General features: G+C 41.4%; 1 protein-coding gene across 5 annotated transcripts in view; it reads right to left on the reverse strand.

Moving 5' to 3' along the window:
* Positions 1-21,745, reverse strand: part of LOC108787438 (serine/threonine-protein phosphatase 2A 55 kDa regulatory subunit B beta isoform) — a 285,509-nt gene that overhangs the window by 68,300 nt on the left and 195,464 nt on the right. The window contains exon 2 of one of the 5 annotated variants that reach the window (XM_018556997.1): positions 2,809-2,838. The exons of the other annotated variants lie outside the window; for them this stretch is intronic. Coding sequence (XP_018412499.1) covers positions 2,809-2,838 — 30 coding nt within the window. The remainder of the gene's footprint in view (positions 1-2,808; positions 2,839-21,745) is intronic. 5 annotated transcript variants of the gene reach the window in all.

Below are 21,745 nucleotides of genomic sequence, written 5' to 3' on the forward strand. Positions count from 1 at the left end.
TCCTATGGCCAACCCCCGCGGGGGGGGGGGGCGTCAAGGCTGGCACGGACTGATGAGCACATGTATCGTAAATTGCTGAAATGCTTTTAAACCCATTTGCATGTTGCTATATTTAATAATGTTCCTCCTTCATTTATTAGCATTCAGTGTTTGTGTGTATATCATTATGTTGGTTTCTGGAGCAGTGCTAAAAAACTAGATAACATGAATTGTGTTACCAAACATCACTGACCTCCAACCTATCCAAATTTGTTAATTTGACAAGATCACATAGCTCTTACCCCCAACCCATCCTTAACACTTAACCTACCCTTAAAAATCTACTCCTAAGAGTGTTCATTCACCTTTACAGCTTTGATTTTACATTAAAATACTGTGCTCCATTTTTTAAGACTCTTACTTAGGCTCCCACATTCCATCCTGCCTAGACTGCAGGACTGACTGTTTGATGAGCTGCACATGTGCTTAGGCCAACCAAGTTCTGGTAAAAGAGTGTGTGTGCGCGTGTGTGTGTCAGTCTGTCACGTTATCTAGACAGGATGGAGAGGGGGCTGCAATTGCGGACTGCCTTGTGAAAATGCTAGTTGGCTGGCTGTCATGCTAATTCAGTGGCTGTAATAGTCAAAACAATAAACCAGAATAAGGCAGATGAGAAAAGCCAGGGTGAAGTCAGAGCTCAACTGCGTACTCGTTCTGAGTTCCAACCTCAAAGTAATAAAACCCACTAATGCAGCATGAAACTAGCATTTTCAGCAGCAGAGCTCTGCAATGATCAGCTGACATTATCAGTATTGGCACAGGATTTTTATTTCTCACGCCATATTTCTCGAGCTGCCCATATCAAAATATAATCTTCCTGCATAAGAGGGCAGTCACAACATACCATGCTTCCCTTGACTAAAGTTACCATAGCAACAGCTAGACTCCATTCTGATGCCCGAAAAGGCAGAATTCATAAAAAGCTCCAACCATCAACATCCTAAAAATACTGTACTAGAACAATTAAACTTTCCTAAACACAATTTGAAAATGTCAAGATTAGTGAGTGACATTTTAATTGCTGCTAATGTATTCTTTTCCACGCTGCAGAGTCTGGCAGGAGTGATCCTTGCTGAATTCAGAACACTTTCCTGACAATGAAATGACAGCTTGACAGTGTGCATTGTGTTTAACAGGTTGTGTTTAGAGTTCACAAAAGGAATTGTGCGTCATTTTAGCTTTTTTGGGGGGTTCATTTAAAATGTTGTCAATGGGCCTATTGACAGGTAAATTAGTGCTGTTCATCAGGAAGCGCACAGGGGATTGGATGATTTTTTTTCTTCATTTTATATTATTGTACCACAATTTTATAGATTAGAAACTAGAACATCTGAAAATTTCCAGTCATGTACTAAAAGCAAAACTCTAAGCAGGGAAACTTAAAATACATTTGCCTTTTTCATTACTTTTCAGCCTTTTGCAGCCATTCCATTAAAAGTAATTTGATGGGAGGCGGAGACCGGCTCCTGATCACTGACAGCCAATTACAGCGATCAAGATCAGGAACCCTTCCCCAACTTCCGATTTAAACAGTGATCGAAAGCAGTCACTGTGCTGGGAGCATGCAGTGTTCACACAGCAGTGTTTGTATATTTGTTGCAGCTGGGCAATAAAGGACACCTTCTTGTCACCGCATATATGTGCAAGGCTGGCAGAAAGTGGCTAATCTTTATCTGCCAATTCCTCAATGATGTTACCCACAGCAAACCACTCAGAATCCATCTTGCACAAGTCTGACTTCTGCTTTAAGTGCACAACCTAATTACGCCCCTTTGCTGAAGTCCAGAAAAAAAAAAAAAGGATAAAAAATGAATAGTCCATTAAAAAATAAAACAAAACCAGCTTTTGCTGCAATATTTACCTTAAAACCAGATAGTGTTTTTTGCCACTAGATGTCCGCAGTCTGAGCCAGCATCATTCAAACCAACTAGAATTAGCCCAGGTCGCCCTGGACCAGCACCCTGCCTTTTACTGGACAGTGAACCAAGTAGTAGCACTGTGATGAGCTCATCTGTCACTCTGCTTCCTCCTCCTATTAGCATGCTTCTTGTAAGCACATTTATTGATTGGCTACTTGTGACCACACTCCAGTCATGCTATACAAGGACTGCAAGGATAGACAGTTGGAGTAGGTAGGGTTACCATTTTCTCTTGGAAAAGTCCAGGTGGCCCTCCTAGATGCAGGTTAAAACTAGGTCAAATTCAGGTACTCACATGGCTTGCATTTTACAAAAAATACAGTAGTGATGTATTAATGATTACAGAGCTACAATAATGTCTTTTTTTTTCTATCCGCTTAAGAGTTCAGAAAACTTGGGGTTGAAATCTACTAATGAGCCAAGGTTTTGTCACATATAGTGCTGCCCCTATCAGCTTAAAGGCGCGCTGCACTATCTAGAGTCTGCATCTGTCCTGTGTCTGTAGCCCTTAACCCTCTCTCCTATGGGAGCTGCTGAAAATAATAAAATGCTTTTAAAAACACCCTAAAATGGCTAGTGCCCAAGTTAAATTTTTACCCCACAACCAGCGAAGGATTTACCACTGAAATGCTAGCCAACCCTGCCTCTGGTCCCTCACATACTCAAAGGTCGGGGAGGTGGGGTGATGATACAGATATATCCTGGCAGTGTTCATGTGCAGGGTAAAGGCTTTTATTTGTACCAGTGGACTTTAGCCTAGATGTGATCTCTAGGTCAGAGCTGAAATGTTGGATCACACGACTGGGTGCCACACTGATTGGTACACCAAAGTGTCAGTGGGGTCCCGAACTGTTACTAACAGCTAGGATGGAGAGCCATCCTCTGTACAAAGTGCTGGCTGCTGGCTCTTAAAGGAGAAGGTTTCTTAAAATGTCCTCAGCAAAAGGGGCATTTTTCCGGGGGGAAATAATTATACACGCTGCAGGTGGGAAGGTTTTAGTATGACATACTAAAACCTGGTGAAGGGGACCCTGGTAACATTTATCATATATTTGAAGATGCACGGCACCATCCGTGGTTACTACAGCACCCTCCTTTATACATAGGGGTTCCGGTAACTAGTGCAGCAGTTCCTCTCCAAGACATGTAAAAGACGAATACTATTTGTAGTTGGAACCTCCAGACAGGCAATTTGTGAATAAACAAGAAGCACTATGGGGATAAAACAGCAACCCATCTCCTGTGGTTGATTACACAACAAATTGCCACCTCTGGCACCCCACTATTGGTTGGGGTAAATTATCATATCAATGGTCTTTTAGTCATGGGAATAGGAGGAAATGGGCAAGAGAAGGAAGCAACCACATGGACTTGTCAATATTTTTTTCATCAATGCTCCCTTCCCTGGTTTCAGAAGGTACCATCACATGGCCATATCACATACAGACACAAAAATTATCACATACAGACACAAAAATTAATCTCTCAATTATGGCAAGTCAATGGTGGACTGAATCACCCACTGGCAATTTCTGCAGCAATAACCCTTACTAGATTTTCCACCTCCATCACACTGATTTAATCTACTACAGTGAGGAGTTGCATTCCTCGTGCTGCATTTTCTGCAGTGTAAATGAGAAAATATTAAACAGTCCTTGTAAGACCCTTGGCAGGTGTGGTGGGTGCGGGGAGAATTTGAACTCAAATGGACACCTCATGCTGCCAGAGTCTCAGATATAGAGTCAGTGATTTAGCAAGTCTGCATCCTGTACTAAATGAAGGAAAAAAAATTAGAGAAGAAAAGAGCATTTGTGCTCTAGTAATCCTTTCCTTTAATGCGGAGTTCAAAACAAGTACCACTACCTGAACAGTACCACTTATGGCTATGGATTATGCAGTACCAAAGTAAGGAATATGCATGTTCACTGGATCTATATCAAAATACAGGTTGTACCAGCATTATTACAACCATTTTGTACGGTTTATCAAATACAGGTGTTAAGCACAATCTATCTATCTATATCTATCTATCTATATCTATCTATCTATATCTATCTATCTATATCTATCTATCTATATCTATCTATCTATATCTATCTATTTCTATATCTATCTATATATCTATATCTATATATATATAGATATAGATATAGATATAGATATCTATAAATACTGATTAAAAAATGGTCCCATAAACATAAAAGGTCCCAAATATCTATTGATCTTGCACATAACTAAAACAAATCTGAAAACCTGAATGCAGAGTACTGAAGCTTGATTTAGAATTGCTGACCTTGTGTCCCATTCCTGGTTTTCAATTAAACGCACACTGGGCAAGTATAATGGCATGGCTGCCAATGCTCAGTAGAGTTTGTTATGCCATTTGCCGGTGTCTGCAGAAGAACAGGATCTTGCACATTACAGAACAGTAATATGTTACTCCGGTAAGTCTACATACAACAAAACCATCTACGTTCACAAGTCGCCTGAAAATCTTTCCCCGTTCGTGAAGCAATCTGCATTCTCAGTGGGACATGTTCTGCTTGACAAACACAGCAATGCAAATAAATCAGAAACCCATGGCTGTAGTAATGAAGGGGCAAAAGGTACATTTGCCCAAAGCTCCCCAGCAGTAGCAAGAAACAGAGCTCAGATTGTGAGGCTGCAAAAGAGCTCATCCATCAGCTCCTGAAAGCCAAAAGTTGGCTTGTTTGAGAGTAACAATTTTTCCATTTGAGATTAAAGCGTGTCTAAATATTGCTGACCAAAGTGGCAACAAAGAAACGGTTTTCCTCTAAGAAATATAAGTTACCCTCTAAAGAAGAACAAAGTTTGAATAGTACAGTCTTATGATGACCCATATCTGGTCATGGCCAAAGTTGGGGGGACCCAAAAGAGTGATTTTTTTTCCCTCTGGGGCAATTTATGTCCTGTTGCCCTTTCTTGAACCCTACAAATCTGCATGAATTCCTGACATGTCACAAAATATAGCAACAGTATTAAACAAAAAAATTGCAAATTTTCTAAACGGTCCTTCAGTGACTTTGCCTAGGCTGAAAATATGACATCAGTCTGCTGCAGGCAGTAGGAATCATTTCCTCGGTTTCATCTACGCTCACCAGACTGCAACACTGTCACTTTGGAGCAACTCAAAAGGTAAGAGGCTGCAGCAAGCAAGCCAAGAACTGTACAGGTACCAGGAAATACACGATTGTGTCATCTGAGCCAGCATCTCAAAAGTTCATGGCGACCCTGGATGACAGATGAAGCAAACAAGAACCTATCTCATCAAGAATGTTATTGGCAACCCCATGCAACTTTGATTCTTGACTAAGGCCCCTTTCAGATTGGCAGTCCGATAGGGTCCGCCTGTCAGTTTATCAGGTGGAGTTTATCAGGTGGAGAAGCAGGTACCGGACATGTTCCGCTCCCAACGCCATGAGGCCTCAGAGACACCACCACCCAACATGGCGGAGGCCTCCTTCTGCAAGACACAGCCCACCCTACCCGACCGGCGAACCCATGCACGCATACAAACACCTCCCGACTCGGTCCGATCTATCCTCGATCGCGGAGGATATTAAAACAACCCTGCACACCGAGGTGACGGAACTGCTGCACTTTATAACCTGAACCAAACTTCCCAATCGAAGACCAATGATATAGATCGCCTTCGCCACATACATCAATTCCTGACGAGTGCCAATATGCTTACCATAGACTAGACACTCCTGACTTCATTAGACAAACCACTCACGGCAGAAGAACTCCAAAACTCTATTAAACAATCGAAACCAGGCAAGAGTCCAGGCCCAGACAGCCTACCATCTCAATACTATAAGTCCTTCCAGGCCATTCTACTACCACACATGCTTTCGGCCTATAACTCCCTTCAAAACGACATCCACCCACCCCCACAACACTTGGAAGCCCACATAACAGTAATCCCAAAGGAAGGGAAGGACCCCCACAACACTTGGAAGCCCACATAACAGTAATCCCAAAGGAAGGGAAGGACCCTCAGCTTTGTGCCAGCTACCGGCCCATATGACTCCTCAATTTGGACCTGAAGATCTTCACACGTACCGCCTTCTCCCGCTGTTACCCGATTTGATCACCCCCAACCAGGTAGGATTTATCCCCGGAAGGGAAGCTAAGGACAGCACCACGAGAGCTATCAACCTCATCCACTGGGTACAACAACGCAAGCTAGAGCCACTGGTGCTGTCCACAGACGCGGAGAAGGCGTTCGACAGGGTGGCCTGGGACTTCATGTTCGAAGGTTCTCAGGCACATTGGCCTACAAAATCGCATGATACATTGGATTACGGCAATCTACTCCTGCCCTAAGGCGAGAGTCAGGACGATGGGCTGCCTATCAGACAGCTTCCCAATTTCTAACGGGACCCGTCAGGGCTGCCCACCATCTCCCACTCTATTCGCACGGACCCTAGAACCATTCATCAGAATAGTACAGAGTGACACTGAGATTTCGGGAGTTACAATAGGCCCCAAGACTCACAAAACAATGGCATACGCACACGATTTACTATTCTTCCTTTCGGAACCCCTAACCTCCCTACCCAAATTGATGTCTAATTTTGAACTATACGGCAAACTATCCAACCTGAAGATAAACTTTAACCAAATCTGAAATCATGCCTTCCCCCTTCCTCTGGTGCTCCGAATACATACCATACCTAGGCAAAAAATGTACCTCAGACCTAACCCGACTCTACAATACCAACTTCGTAACCTTACACGAATCCATATTGAAAGACCTCAAATCTTGGAGATCAACCACCTTCTCATGGTTTGGCAGAGCAGCCTTACTATAAAAATGAACGTTCTACCCAGGATACTTTACCTTTTCCAAACCATTCCCATCAAACTACCGCGCTCATTCTTCCGAGCTTTGGACACCGCCTTTGTGTCCCCGCATATCCTGGTCACTACTCAAATTGCACAAAGACAAAGGAGGCCTAGGGATCCCAGATTTATATCGGTACTACAAGGCGACACATCTCACCAGAGTCCTACATTGGCACCTCCACACTGACACTAAACTGTGGCATCGTTGGGGATTGGAAGACGACATGTCTGCAATCCCCCTCTCCTCACTGGTAAGGCTCATGCCCGCACTGTGGCCGATAGCGATTCGAACCCACCAACTCATAGGGACAACCCTTGAGGTTTTTTCCTCTACCAGACGTCGTGAACCCTTACCTCCCTGCATAGCCATATGGAACCCTTGATGCATAACCGAGACTTTCCTCCAGGTGTCAAAAGTGACTTCATTTCCCACTGGTCCCTGGAACCCCCCCAACGAGCACATCTTTTTCAGATCCCAAACATTCACACCTAAAAAGGACCTCGCAGACCTCACCACACGGGGATCACTACCCTGGTGGGTCTACTTTCAAATCAAAACACAAAAATTCCCCAGCCCCAACCTGCCAGCCAGCCTGCAACCAAACAAGTAGCCCTGTCAACAGTATGCGTTAAAATCAGAGGTTTTAGTTGCACAAACTTTTGGCCAAAAATATGTAGAAGCCACACTGCCGCGCCAAGGCACCTCTGCAAAGTGTGGTCCTAACTCTATGTATCTGAGTCTCCAAGTGTGAGCATATTAATGAAGTCGATAGATTGCATGCAGGTGTACCTGGAGGTAGCCTACTCCTCCTAATAAGGTGCAGGGACGCACTACATATACATATACACTCAGATACATAGAGTTAGGACCACACTTTGCAGAGGTGCCTTGGCGCGGCAGTGTGGCTTCTACATATTTTTGGCCAAAAGTTTGTGCAACTAAAACCTCTGATTTTAACGCATACTGTTGAAATGGCTACTTGTTTGGTTGCAGGCTGGCTGGCAGGTTGGGGCTGGGGAATTTTTGTGTTTTGTATTGTTGTAAGCCTTCCCATTGTGCTCCCTGCTATAAAGGCTAGTTATGGATTCATGCATGTACTACTTTCAAATCAGACACTTCCTAATGGACCCCACGAGTAGAACCTCTGAGCCCTTACCCCATTCGCGAGGCTCTGCTTAGGCAAAGGCCCGACCAGACACCTAATTTCCTGGCTATATACGCTACTCCAGAGTGACCTCCTTACACAAGGAACCCACCCACGTACTAAATGGGAACGAAACCTCCAAACCAAGATCCCTGACGACACATGGTCGGACATCTGCTCAACGGTCCACAAATGTGCATTTAACAGCAGAATGCGGGAAAGGAATTACAAACTACTAGTGTCTTGGTACAGAACTCCCCATTTACTACATTGGATGCACCCAACCATATCCCCCGTTGTGCTGGAGATGTCACACAGACGATGGCACCCTTACACATTTTTTGGTCCTGCTCCCAAATACAACCCTTCTGGCGAAAAGTATACGAGGCAATCCGTAAGATCACAGGAGCCACACTCCCCTAAACACCTACACATTCCCTTCTCCACTGGGAACCAAACAAACCAACAGGTGCATTCAAATCACTGGACAGACACCTTATTAATGCTGCATGCACGATCATCCCTCGCCATTGGTGGACGGACAACGTCCCCACAATCCGCGAATGGCTTGCACAGGTCGACCATGTCTACGAAATGGAAGATCTGTTAGCCACCAAACAAGACACATTGGATCACTTTAGATCGATGTGGACTTGCTGGACCTACTTTACCACGACAACTGACCTTACCAGCCTTTTTTGAGCCACCTTCAGGTCGGACACAATTCTACGTAGAATCCCCCATATTCTACTCTACTCTCGTTTCAAGACACTAACCCAACCCCTACCCTATACCACCCTACTGCCTTCCTTTTGTCCCCTACTTCCAACTCTACACGCCAAACTGACCTCAACTTCCCAGACCCTCGATTGTTCCGAAAAGCGACACCAAGGTGCCAGCTACCGATATGATACAATTGCTGAGCTAATACGCTACTCGTTCGTGATACCTCGATACACTACCACCTCAGATTACCTTGGTGACATGCCGCACTAGACCGGGTAACTCAAATGTGACCGAATGATACCCCTGGAACATCTTGGCCGCAAAGGAACACTGATGGCACTTACTTCCTAACCCCTCCTTCTCTTCCCCTATTCCCTACCTCTTACTTTCCCACCGGATCCTTCAGGATCCAGAATTTCACAGCATTGTTTGTATGATACAACACATGACCCGTGTGTGGGTTGACGGCACCTATCTATATCCCTATTGTACCTATGTAAAATCTTAATAAAAACCTATTTGACATTTTAAAAAAAAGAGCTATATGTGTGAGATTTTCTGATGCACAGTAGGCAATAACGAGAGAGAGTACCTATACATGGAGGTAGTTGCATTATCTACTACTATCCAGCTATATATGGCATTCTTTTTGTGGAAGTGCAGGATCTAACCTTTGAATTTTTTTTAAAGATCAAGCTTAAAGATATTCAAGCCAGCATGTTTATTCCCTTCAAAGGAAGTAGGAAAAATTACAGTATACTGAATTATCCAAACAGAAGGAAAAAAAAAATAGTCATCTGAGTAACCATTTGTTACATGCTGTAACTATCAAATTAAGCTTTCAATGTATGTTGCCATGTGACAGGTTCACTGAGTCAACCTTTGCAAAAGCTCCGCTGATAGACTACAACCAGTATATATGTTGAAGATTAGACTAATTACAATATTATCAGTTAAGAGTTCGCCCACATTTCAGCAAAGCATTTAAATCAGGAAGAAAAGCCCAGTGACATTTTTAAATGACAGTATGTTTGGTAAACTGAGACAAATGTCACAAAGCAGGATTCTCCATGTGAACAGAAAATATCCAGTGAAGTCAATGATGAGTTTTATGGTGGGAGGCGATAAATCTGAACTGAGTGAATGAAATGGGAGGTCACAGGTCATGTACGTCTGAAGTCTGGTACACTACGATAAGAGTAGGCCTGGTGAGCACAAGGTAGCTTGTAACAGCTCACAATGATTCAGATCGCACATTCTGGTTTTCAATGTGAGTTTCTGTACATGAAACATAAAATTGTACCTAAATCAGACAAGTCATAGGAAAAGCCTAAAATTTTATGTATATATGGTTGGAATGTCTTTAAAAACATTTTGTTTTGGAATGTTTATTCGATTTTCTAATAGTTAATGGGGTCAAATCAACAATCGATTTCACCCATAGCGAAGAAAAAATTTGAAGCATGGAAACTATATTCTAGCAGTGAATGTGGTTTGCATTCTGCAAACTCCATTCATTTTAAAAATCAAAATGTTAGATTTCACATGACATTTGTCTGGAGGGCATTGAATGTTCTAAAGAGATTTTTCGTACGAGTATACCCAGCTTTTGTAGAGTTCTTGTAATGGACACAACTGTACACGTGTCTGGAAGTCACACTTGCAGCAAGTGCAATACTTGCAGCACTATGCCTAATATATACAGTAATCCATAAAATATTCCTGAAAACACCTACATATGTGGGGCCCCCAATGTATACTAGTCACTTCTAGAGTATTAAAGTTTGCCTGGAGCTTGCTTTTAAAGGTTTCCCCTGCATAGAGGTACCGTATATCACTTAAACATACTAAACCCTACCTAGTAATGCACATAAATCAACTCCCTACACTAAAAGAAAGTACTTTTTTTTTTTTAAACTAACTTTATATGCTGAGGAAAACCACTTGCAGCTCTCTGGCACCTTCTGCTAAATCATTTGATTTGAATGGGCTGCCTGAATACCCACAATAGATCTAATATCACAATTACAGCACTCCAGAAGTGCAGCACTCATAAATCTAGTGTGGTGTAAAGCATTGCGACTCATCTGCTGAGAATTTCTGTTGGGGTGCCACACAGCAATGGCCCTTACTTGGCATCTCTCTCTGTCCCACACGCTGCCCATTCATTCACACTCAGAGTTTAGCCATATTGACCCTTCCCAGCCATAGCCATTAACCCCTCTGTTCCTACACTTTTACTTGAGTCTTTCCTATCTCCTTTCTTCTGATCTGCTCCACGAAAGCTCACTATCATTCAGATCACTAGGACCACTGGAACCCTGATACATACATCACTGCTCCTATAAGCCAATCTGCTGAATCTATAGGTGGCAGACTAATTAGGCGGAGCCTCCGGGAGACCCACTGGTTGTGCGTTATACCCAGCCTACTAGAATCCACTCGCTGCAAGTGTGACTTCAAGACACGCATACAGTTGTGTCCATTACAAGAACTCTATAAAACATGACCAATTGAAAAAAAAAAATCAAAATCAAGAACTCATTGGTAACACGGATCATAGAAGTGCTTATGTTTTCTCCTTAGGCCCCATGCACCCGGTAATTAAATCCATGCATTTGCATTTGGAGCTCATTTCTAAAACATACCTGGAAGCATGTAATGCTTTGCTATGGCTAAAATCATATCTAGATGTCTACCAGCATCTAACTGCATGTACACAAGCAAGAGTTTTTTGCATCCTGGAACCGTTTAGCATGGTTTTACATGGCTAAATGCATTAAGGCATCAAATACGCAAGCAATCCATCAAAACCTATGGTGCTAAAAAGCACGCAATTCTGCCCAAAAAAAAAAGCTTGTACACTTTTTCGAGCTACAAGTGAACACTTAGGTATAACACATAGCACCATTGAAAATAATGGGATTCTTCACATGAATTGTCACGATTTGGGAAATGTGAGGGGAAAAACGTCCTGCAGTGTGATTATGGGCTTATCGGCGATAAAAACAGACACAGAATGTAGTTAGAGGCTATGAGTAACAGACACCTTTGTACACGAGACCCATGGAACTAATTCACAGTGGCATTGAGAAAATGCATTTTGATTTTTTGATGCATATTGATTTTTAATGGTATCATTCAAACAGTGAGGGGAGTTTATCAAAACTGGAGCAGACAAAATCTGGAGCAGTTGCCCATGGCAACCAATCAGCTTCTCTATTCAGTTTGTTCACTTAAGATATGAAAATGTAAGAGAAGCCGATTAGTCGCCGTGCATAGTTTTGATAAATTCCTCTCAGTGTTTTTACATTAAGGTATGTTAGGTTTAGCTGTGTTTAGAATAAAAATAGAATTCTGTGCATCCAGGATCCAATAAAAATTCTAAACGCATGTAAAGGCACAGACCTAGCTAAACCTGCTTTAAAGGCCAGTGCACCTGTCTTTTATACTTTCCAGATCATTTTTCCAGTATTTAAAGGAGAACTATGAGATGAGTGATTACCACTCACCTTAGTTCTAAGCCGACCTGTGACAATGAGACTGTCACAGGTCGGCTCAGTTTGTGTCCTCCTGTTACCCTAAGGAGAACTATGGGGAAAAACACTGACCCCATAGTTCTCCTTTAAACAACCTAAATGTAGGTGTGCTAGAGGAAATGTAGCCCACGACTGTTCTAACCTGAAAACATTACACCTTTATCAGACAAGACACCTATTCCCCACGGCTTCAGATTTGTTGTTTTATGTAATGGCGCCATTTGTGTGCCATAAATAAAAACCTGGGGACAAGCAAAATACCCTAAAGTAGAGGCAGATGTTCATTAAACTGAAGACTTAATGACAGAGGGGATTTAATTAACAATATCCTCATAACGAATTACACAATGCTTACCAGATCCAGGCCTGCATTAAAGTCACAAGCAGAAAGAGCAGGACACACCAATATAAGTACAATGAAGGAAGATAATCCTCAGCCTTTGGAGGTCACAGCCCAGAGATCAGGTTGTATACTCTGAATAATGGTGATTGTGCCAAGATTCATCTCCACTGCACACTATTTAATTAAAAGGAAGTCACAGTTCCCAGAAATAATGTTGAGCGATGCCGTCTTCATGTAGACCAGTCTTTATTAGCCAGTGTACCAGCTCTAATGAATTAACTCAATGCATGCTTTCTACATCACAAAGACTAAAAACAAATATTTGTGATTCAAATCAGTATGCATCCCTACATATACTAAACATCTGGTAGCCCTTATCAGTTCAATTACTTCTTTTTGCTGGAGCGATAAAAGGCTCGCACAACAGTTGGGAAAAATCATTTAAATGCACTGAACCGAAATGTGCAGAAATCTAATCAGATTTGTTTGCCGTTGCTAAACCGTGCTAGAAAGTGCTTAACCTAAATTTAATAGCTACTAGATTTTACATGTATACCTTACAATATTGTTAAAATCCTGCTGAGTGCAAGCTGTTTGCACCATATAGCAAACCCAACGTTGGATATGTTGCTTATGTTAAGTGCATGCTTGCAGTACGTACAAGCTTGGGTACGCAGCATCATCACAACCACTTTTCTATCCAAACAAATCAATCAATGGGAATACAAAACAGCCTGAAGTAGCTGATCTTACATGCAAGATGAGACCATCTGAGATTATTGCTACACTTATCCAGCTACATAGATTCTTATTTTTAAAACCCATCTCTGGGGGGAAAAAATAAACTGCCTGCGCAAGGGTTAACTGCTCCTTTCTGTCTAGAGTCTCAAACCTCCGGCCCTCCAGTTGTGGTGGAACTACAAATCCCATGAGGCATTGCAAGATTCTCACAGCCACAGACATGACTCCCGAAGAGAGATGCATCATGGGATTTGTAGTTTCACCACAGCTGGAGGGCCAGAGGTTTGAGACCCCTGGTCTAGAGATATGGTGTAAAGCACTTTTTACTTACCTGATCCCCACTACCCCAGTAGTCGGTGCTCACCTCTATCCCCTCCGGCTTGTGGATTGTCCCTTGACGTCTTCATGTATAATGCACAGCTTTGGGCTTTGCATTAGATACCGTGTTTCCCCGAAAATAAGACAGTGTCTTATTTTTTTTTTGCACGAAATAAGACACTAGGTCTTATTTTCGGGGTAGGTCTTATATTACAGACATCCCCGAAGATAGCGCTAGGTCTTATTTTCGGGGTAGGTCTTATATTACAGACATCCCCGAAGATAGCGCTAGGTCTTATTTTCGGGGTAGGTCTTATATTACAGACATCCCCGAAGATAGCGCTAGGTCTTATTTTCGGGGTAGGTCTTATATTACAGACATCCCCGAAGATAGCGCTAGGTCTTATTTTCGGGGTAGGTCTTATATTACAGACATCCCCGAAGATAGCGCTAGGTCTTATTTTCGGGGTAGGTCTTATATTACAGACATCCCCGAAGATAGCGCTAGGCCTTATTTTCGGGGGATGTCTTACTTTCGGGGAAACACGGTATGTCAGCAGGCCTCTGACTACTGGTGCACAGGGGGGGAAAGGCTACAGGTGCTGGTCATGGAGCCTGCAGGTGCTGTTCATGGAGCAGGTAAGGAAAAGTCCTTTACACAATAACCCTTGACAAAAAGGAATGGTTACCCCGCACACCGTAAGGATTTTTTTTTACCTGGAGAAAAATTAAGCTTTAGGAGTGTATGTATTGCCAAAAACAGATTAGAGGGCATGTCCTGATTTTATAACAGTGTACCCGTTCTTTAGTCACTCTCCCGAGTTGTCCTGGTGATCATGATCACCTAGACAGAAAGTGATTGGAAATGTAAAATTTTAGAGTAAGAGGGGTAGTCCCTTGACATCACCATCCCTCATCCAATTAGAGCGCCTTTTATTCACTGATCAAAAATACTTGCCATTCTCTGAGCAAGCAACCTCCTGTGTTTTCACATCAGAGGGGAAATCACTCAGCATAACACCAGATAGGAGTGGGAAGACCCTGTAAAGCACTGTAGTTAACTGGCTACTACAGTCTTTTACGCTTCCCGTGGCCCTACCAAGTACAAAACATGTATATTTACATTGTGCCCAGCTGTGCCAATATAGATATGTATAAATATGTATGCTCTGCGTTTATCTGTTAAAAAAACAGTGTTGGTCTAGACAGATTTAAACAGTATTTATATTGTCTTGGTTTTGTTTCAATATAAAAAAAGGATGCAACTGCCTCTCCCATCAACCATGCTAAGAACCTGACAAGCAAAGCTCTTAACGCAGTCACTTTTATCCACTTAGGAGGTGAAATCTGGATGTACCATGACCAATAGTCTATGTATGAATAAACATAATCCAAAAATAGGATTGTTTGAAAAAAGGTTTTGTCCACTTTCATTACAGGTCAAACTCTAGTACTGTATACAATAGCTTCAGTCACAAATATTCAATAATAAAACTCATGGTACTTCACAAATGACTCGGGCCTATGTGTTTACTAGCTCAGGAGGTGACAGCAGAATACTAAATAATTTTACATGGCACCTGCCAAACTTTATTTCACAAATAAAAGCACCACAGAGAAAAGCAATGATAAGCCAATTGGAACCGTGACTGGTCATCACTATCTACATGTATTCGCACATCCAGTGGTTATCGACTGTTAGGGACAGATGTCTGACCCTGGACACAGTCTGTCTGTATCCAGAGTTGGGCATTTATATCTTAACAAAGTTAACCAGTGGATACACTGGATACAGCCACAGCTCCAGTCTGTCATAGCTATGTACCGGCTGAGTAGCCACAGCTATCCACAACCACATGTGATGCCAGCTGCAGGAATCCACACATTTTGGCAGCATGCTGGACACTTTTAGCCTGTGTGTATGAGGCCTATTGCTCCAGAACACTGGATGTGTGTGAAGAGGACATCCAAAAGTCTTCTGTTAAACAGATCCCCAATTGGAAAAACTGGCTAAAGGAAAACCACCACACACACAGTTGTACAACCCCAATTCCAAAAAAGTTTGGACGCTGTGTAAAATCTACATAAAAACCGAATGCAATGATTTGCAAATCTCAAACCCATATTTTATTCACATATCAAATGTTTACAATTAGAAAATGTACTATTTTAAAGAAAAAAAAATAAGGTACATTTAAAAATTGATGGCAACGTTACCTAGGGCAGAAAAATAAAAATGCAATATGATTGGTACTTTCCTAATTAAGGGTCAGTATACATGTGCCATGTTCTCTGTGGCTGTGTGTGTTGGAGGCAGTCTCTGCCATCATCATATTTCTTGGAACTTAATTTAGGTATATATACAAACCTAAATAACCAAGATCTCAAAAAACGCAATATGCAATTTTAATCATCACCAATTATGGTGATCCTGCCATAGAGGTCCTTGTCCAAACACTTCCAGTTATAGAGTGACAACAATGTCCCCATCTCCTACATTTCTCCTTCAGAAGCCTGAAAGATGACAATGGGTGTCAATGCAGGAGAACAAGTGGATATTTAAAAACATTATAGAAGCATAATCCTCTGTTGTCACAAGCACCGCCTGTGCTTTAGCATACAAAATGTCAGCCATTGAAGGTTTACATCTACTTCAACTGGTCACGTGCTGCTAAAATATGAAGGACAAAACTATTTTTGGAGACATGCTGGTAAGTAATTTTAGTAGTACGCAGTTTATATGTTATATTTTTCAAAAGGCGTTCCATGTTTTCATGAATCATATAGGATAACTAATTACTTTAGGTCCAGCAGCCATATTACATGCTTACCCATTACACACCAGAGTAATTTGTTATGTACATTACGCATATATAGTGCATAATCTATGTGCAAATATTAGTATAAGAGTTGAACATCTATTATTTAAGTGTTCGCAAATGAACAGCTTCCCACATTCAGACAGTTTACTCAGTGTCCAAGATAAAAAATAATATGGCTGCCCTCCAGGCTCTTAAAGGGCTTGAAAAATTTGATCTGGATTGTGGCCTGAAGTAAAATCATTATTAACTCACACAGGGCTGCTGGCATCTTGGTTTAAGCCTTGGTTTTCAGGCTTTCAATCTGCTCAAGAAAATAGAGCTTGGTTTTATTAGCAGCACAAATGCTTAATCACTGGCCCGCAGGTTGTCAGGTCACTATATATCATATGCCAGTGAAATATATAGCCCTTGCCTTATATATATAAGGTGATGAATGTGTGTCAAAAGATGATTTAACTGCCCCTTTAATCTTCTTATTGAATATCATAATGGATTTTATGGTGTGCGTTCCCTTCCATGCATGGCCAAAAAGGGACCTTGTTTAACCTTCCACATCCCACAGTTCTCAATATAGAAAAATACATATTTTGTCAAAAACAAAACAATTTAGTAAGCTAAATATTTCTAAACACTATTTAAAATTGAATATACAACCTTGTGAAGCATGAAGGCTACACAACATAACGGTTTGCTACTTCAGTCCCTTATGTCGACGATCTGGTGATCCTTGCCCACACTGGCTTTTGAGCATCTAAAGCAGACTACAAGCTCTTTGTTGCACCTCTTACAAAAAGCTTGGCGTTAAAGAAATGCCAATGCTAAGTTTCTCTAAGCTATGATTCAAATTCAAACCTGCCTTGGAAGTTTGACTGATTGTTGATGCAGGAAAAACCAAGGGGCATAGTGCATGGGCAAAGTATAGCGCTTTTTTAAAATAAACTACAGATGTACAAGAGAAAATTACACCCAGGCTTACATACTGGCCCTGTCAGATGTCGTGTGAAAATCTAGCTGCAGCGAATCAGAAAACTTGGATAAAAGATGAGCTACACCCAAAAATAAATGTAATATATTGCAGTTTACCAATCCTTAGATGTGGTGGCTGCATCAGTTTTCATTTTTTAGGCTTTATTCCCCCCTTATTTTCACCTGATCTGGCCAGCAACATGCTTCCTGTCTCTGTCCCTATTCACACCTAGGCGTTTTGACGCTCAAAGCCATGCTCGACAAAACTCTGAACACAAGAAATCCCATTAATTTCAATGGCTCGTTCACACCTGAGCATTTTGTCGCAAGCTGTAAAACGCAGAAGGGTGGAAAAAATACGAGGTTTTTTTTGGCAGATTACAGCGCATTGGCTACATAGACTTCAATGGAAATGCCTGGAGACACACGTTTACGCACATTTGTGTGCGTTTTTGCAAGCATTTGTCCACTGACTGCAATGTCTTTCAATCTACTCGCCAAAATGTGCATCTTCATATGAACGCGTCTAATGCACAAAAACGTACAAAAAGTGTAAAACCGCATGCCAATATGTGTAATAGCAATGACGCCTAGGTGGGAATGAAACTTTAGGGTGGCTGCGCTTTATAAAGGAGGAATGGAGCAACCCCTGGACAACAGCATTGTCACCCTGTGGAGAGGGTGATGTTAGATACCCTTGCAGATTTAAATGGACTTGTCTAACAATTTAAATCTGAATTCCAACTAACACTTTTTAAACAGTTACAGCAACAGTATGTCTTCCTTTTTGGGATAAAAGTTTTACATAAATGAATAAAAGAAGACCATTGTAAGGCCCACTGTCAGTGTTAAGTGGTTTGTCTCAACCCTCTGCCACTTTTGTTGGACAGCTTGGTCTTTTAAAGGAGGACAGCTTAGTCTTTTAAAGGAGGTTGGAAAATAAACAGGCATACTGGGTGGATCACCAGGTAAAAAATAAAGGACACAAGCCTAAAAGAAGAAAACTAATGCAGCCACCACATCTAAGAATTGTTAAGCCGCAATATTTTACAATTCTGCTTTTGGGTTTAGATATGCTTTAAGATAAATTAAGTGAAATATCAGACTATCACAGCTGCAGTGTTCACTGGATAGCATTAATAACTCACTGGTTTACCTGTTGCCAGGATTTTCTTTAGAATACCCAGATGTGCCCGGCAAAGATGCAATTTCAAGTTGTTGCGATGGTGCACTAAAATATGAGCTTTGAAGCTAGTGATCGGTTTCCGTAATGTTTTCTCTGAGTAAGAGCTGGTCTGGGGACCGATACAGTTCAAAAAGCTATAGAAGAGCTCCTGAGCAGCAAAAGCTCTTGTTCCCCCACTAACAATATAAAAGGGTTAGAATTCTAGGTAACAACTGTAATTTGTTTGATGCCGTGTCTACCTTGCTTCGGGGAAGCAACAAGCTAGTGCAAGCAACAAGAATAAAGTTAATAAAAAGCAATTTATATAACAGAAGACCTGTTTTTAGGTTACAGAATCGGTGTATCAGTGTACTTTTTGTAAGAAAGATTCAACATTGTCTGCTTCTGCAGGTAGCATCTGCTGTGCCATAAATTGTATTTATTGCCCAGTGTACATAAAAATCATTGGAAGTAATCAGGGAGAACATACTCTCCTGGGATCTCATGTAGTAACTCGCATACTGGGGCGGAAAGGCAAAAGGTCTCTTCCAGGATGACTCCTGGGTAGGCGGCTGCTGTATGACGACTCATAATTATCAGTACTGATGGCACCTACTGCTGTCCAATCATAAATAAAACAAATGCTGGTTAGGTACGTTCCACAACCTCACATTAAGACAGAATTTATAGACAGTCATCATTTCCAATCAAAATTCTATTTTAAACAGAGAATAAAAAATTGCAGAAGGTGCACTTGTAGTTCCATCAGGCCATACGTTATTTTGATTACTTGGCTTTGGCTAAAAGACCATATATTTATGCTGCTTGTCTGTGCCATGTCCTTTCCAAAACACATTTATACGCCGTTAATCTTTTTTAACTGTCAGACACACACAAATTGGGGTGTTCAGAGCCGACCGGTCATTGCTACAGATAAGCTACTTGATTAGTGATGTACTGATTTTAAGGATTGCTTGCTGTAACCAATTGATTGGTTAAATAACCAATAACCCCATATTGGTTATGTTCATGGCAATGTATGTAAAAGTTCCCATATCTGTGCTGTACATATGTATTTGCTACCATTATAGGCAGGAGGAGGATGAAAAATTGAGGTAGTGGGTTTTTGTTTCCAGGAACACATTGAGAATGCTATAGAAAAATGTTGCTCTCCATTATAAATATTTATAGATCTGAAAATATATTTAGAAGTAAAATTACTCAAACCTTTACAGATTCTTCTGTGAAAGCTAGCAAAACCCCTTTTTACATAAACGTTTTTATAATTTATGCAGAACTATAAGGGTTGGCGTGTGTATTCTTACTTGAACCTTGCTTTGTGTATTTTTACCAGATCTGTGCAGGGAAACTTGACAGATTATAATGCTAAGTGCTAAATTCTATGAATAGATCTTCTAAAATGACCCCATAAAATGTATAGGATACAAAAAAATAAATAAAAACACCGTCATTGTGGAGTAATCAGTATACAAAATAATATAAAAAAGATTAAGTCCATCAATGCATTCAGCGATTAATATCATACAAAGTTTATTGGTATCTGTATATGCAAGATATCTACAGATGATCCCTTTCATGGTCTACGTGCAAGCCAACCAACATAGACTGCACTCACCAGATTTGTAGGACCATTAGATGAAAAATTTAGTTTTACCCCTTGTGTGGCGCTTAACAGAGGTACGGGGAAAATGTGGAGGAAGGGGGGCAGTACTTGTTAGGTACACTGGTTCGCGCTTGTGGTGTGGTGGGTGTGAGTACGGGGGGCGGGGGTTGGTGGCGTAGGTGTGCGGCTTCCGTTCTGTCTGGACCGGGGTGTCCAACACGTGTGCTGTAGGGAAACAAAAATTGGAGACGGAAGCGCCACTACCTAGCGCAATAAATGTGGTAGAGTGGAACCGCTTGACCACCACACGACGATTACAAGCGAATACTCACCCAGCCTCAGGTGAGTACAACACTTACGCCTACACCCCACTCTACCACATTTATTGCGCTAGGTAGTGGCGCTTCCGTCTCCAATTTTTGTTTCCCTGTAGGACCATTAGATGTAGGATGTTTTTATTATTTCATGAGCGGTCTGGTGGTTCTGAGAGAGGAAGAGGAATGTGGATCTAAGAGGATTAAAAACTCGGGGAGAATACACATTAGTTTGAGCGTGATATGACCATTCTAGAGCTGCAACAGTTAATCGATTAAAATCGACGATTGAAAACGTTACCAACGTTTTCGATCGTCGATTCGTCGGCATATATATTGCACACCACACTCTTTTTTTTACTTCTACCGCGCCAAGCTTGCTCCCGTGATGGACTACAATCTCACCACAAACTAGTAGTCCATCACTGGAGCCTTTTTTTTTTAATCCGATTAATCGAACTTAATAATCGGCCAACTAATCGATTATGAAAATAATCGTTAGCTGCAGCCCTAGACCATTCTATATCTAAAATGGTTCAACATACCTGGTGAGTGCGGTCTATGTTGGTTGGCTCGCACAGACAGTAAAAAGGGATCTGAAGATCTCTTACATATACCAAGAAACTTTGTATGATATTAATCATTGAATGCATTGATGGACTTCATCTTTTTTATATTTTGTATACTGATTACTCCACATTGAGAGGGTTTTTTTTTTGTTTTGTATCCTATAGATTTCATGGGGTCATTTTATAAGTTCTATTCATAGAGTTTAGCACTGAGCATTATATTTACTGGTGATTGAGAGTCTGGGTTACTCTTTTGCACAGCTGCTTTTTACTAAGTTAGATAAGGAGTGTGGATCTTTAAAAGCATTTTACCTCTTGACATGAGATTAGACTGTGGAGTAAAAATTAAGTAGGCATATTCTACTGGCCAACAAGTATGGCTATGCTCTGTGCGCGGATTGGCTCCTGATTTCTACAATATGTGTACACCTGGAAATATTACTTTCTTAGATGGGTGCATTTCAGTTATATGCATAGTTTATAAGTTATCCATAGTTGCTATACCAGATTTCCAGGCAGGATTTTGTCCCCAAAAGTGTTTGATTTAATACTGTACCATTAAAACTAGGAATGCATCAATATTGTTTTTTCGGTATCAAGTACCAATATTTGTTTTTCGGTACTCGATGATATAGGTACTTCC

Source organism: Nanorana parkeri, unplaced genomic scaffold, assembly GCF_000935625.1.
Source record: "Nanorana parkeri isolate BGI_ZX_2015 unplaced genomic scaffold, ASM93562v1 scaffold261, whole genome shotgun sequence".
Classification (NCBI taxonomy): Eukaryota; Metazoa; Chordata; class Amphibia; order Anura; family Dicroglossidae; genus Nanorana; species Nanorana parkeri.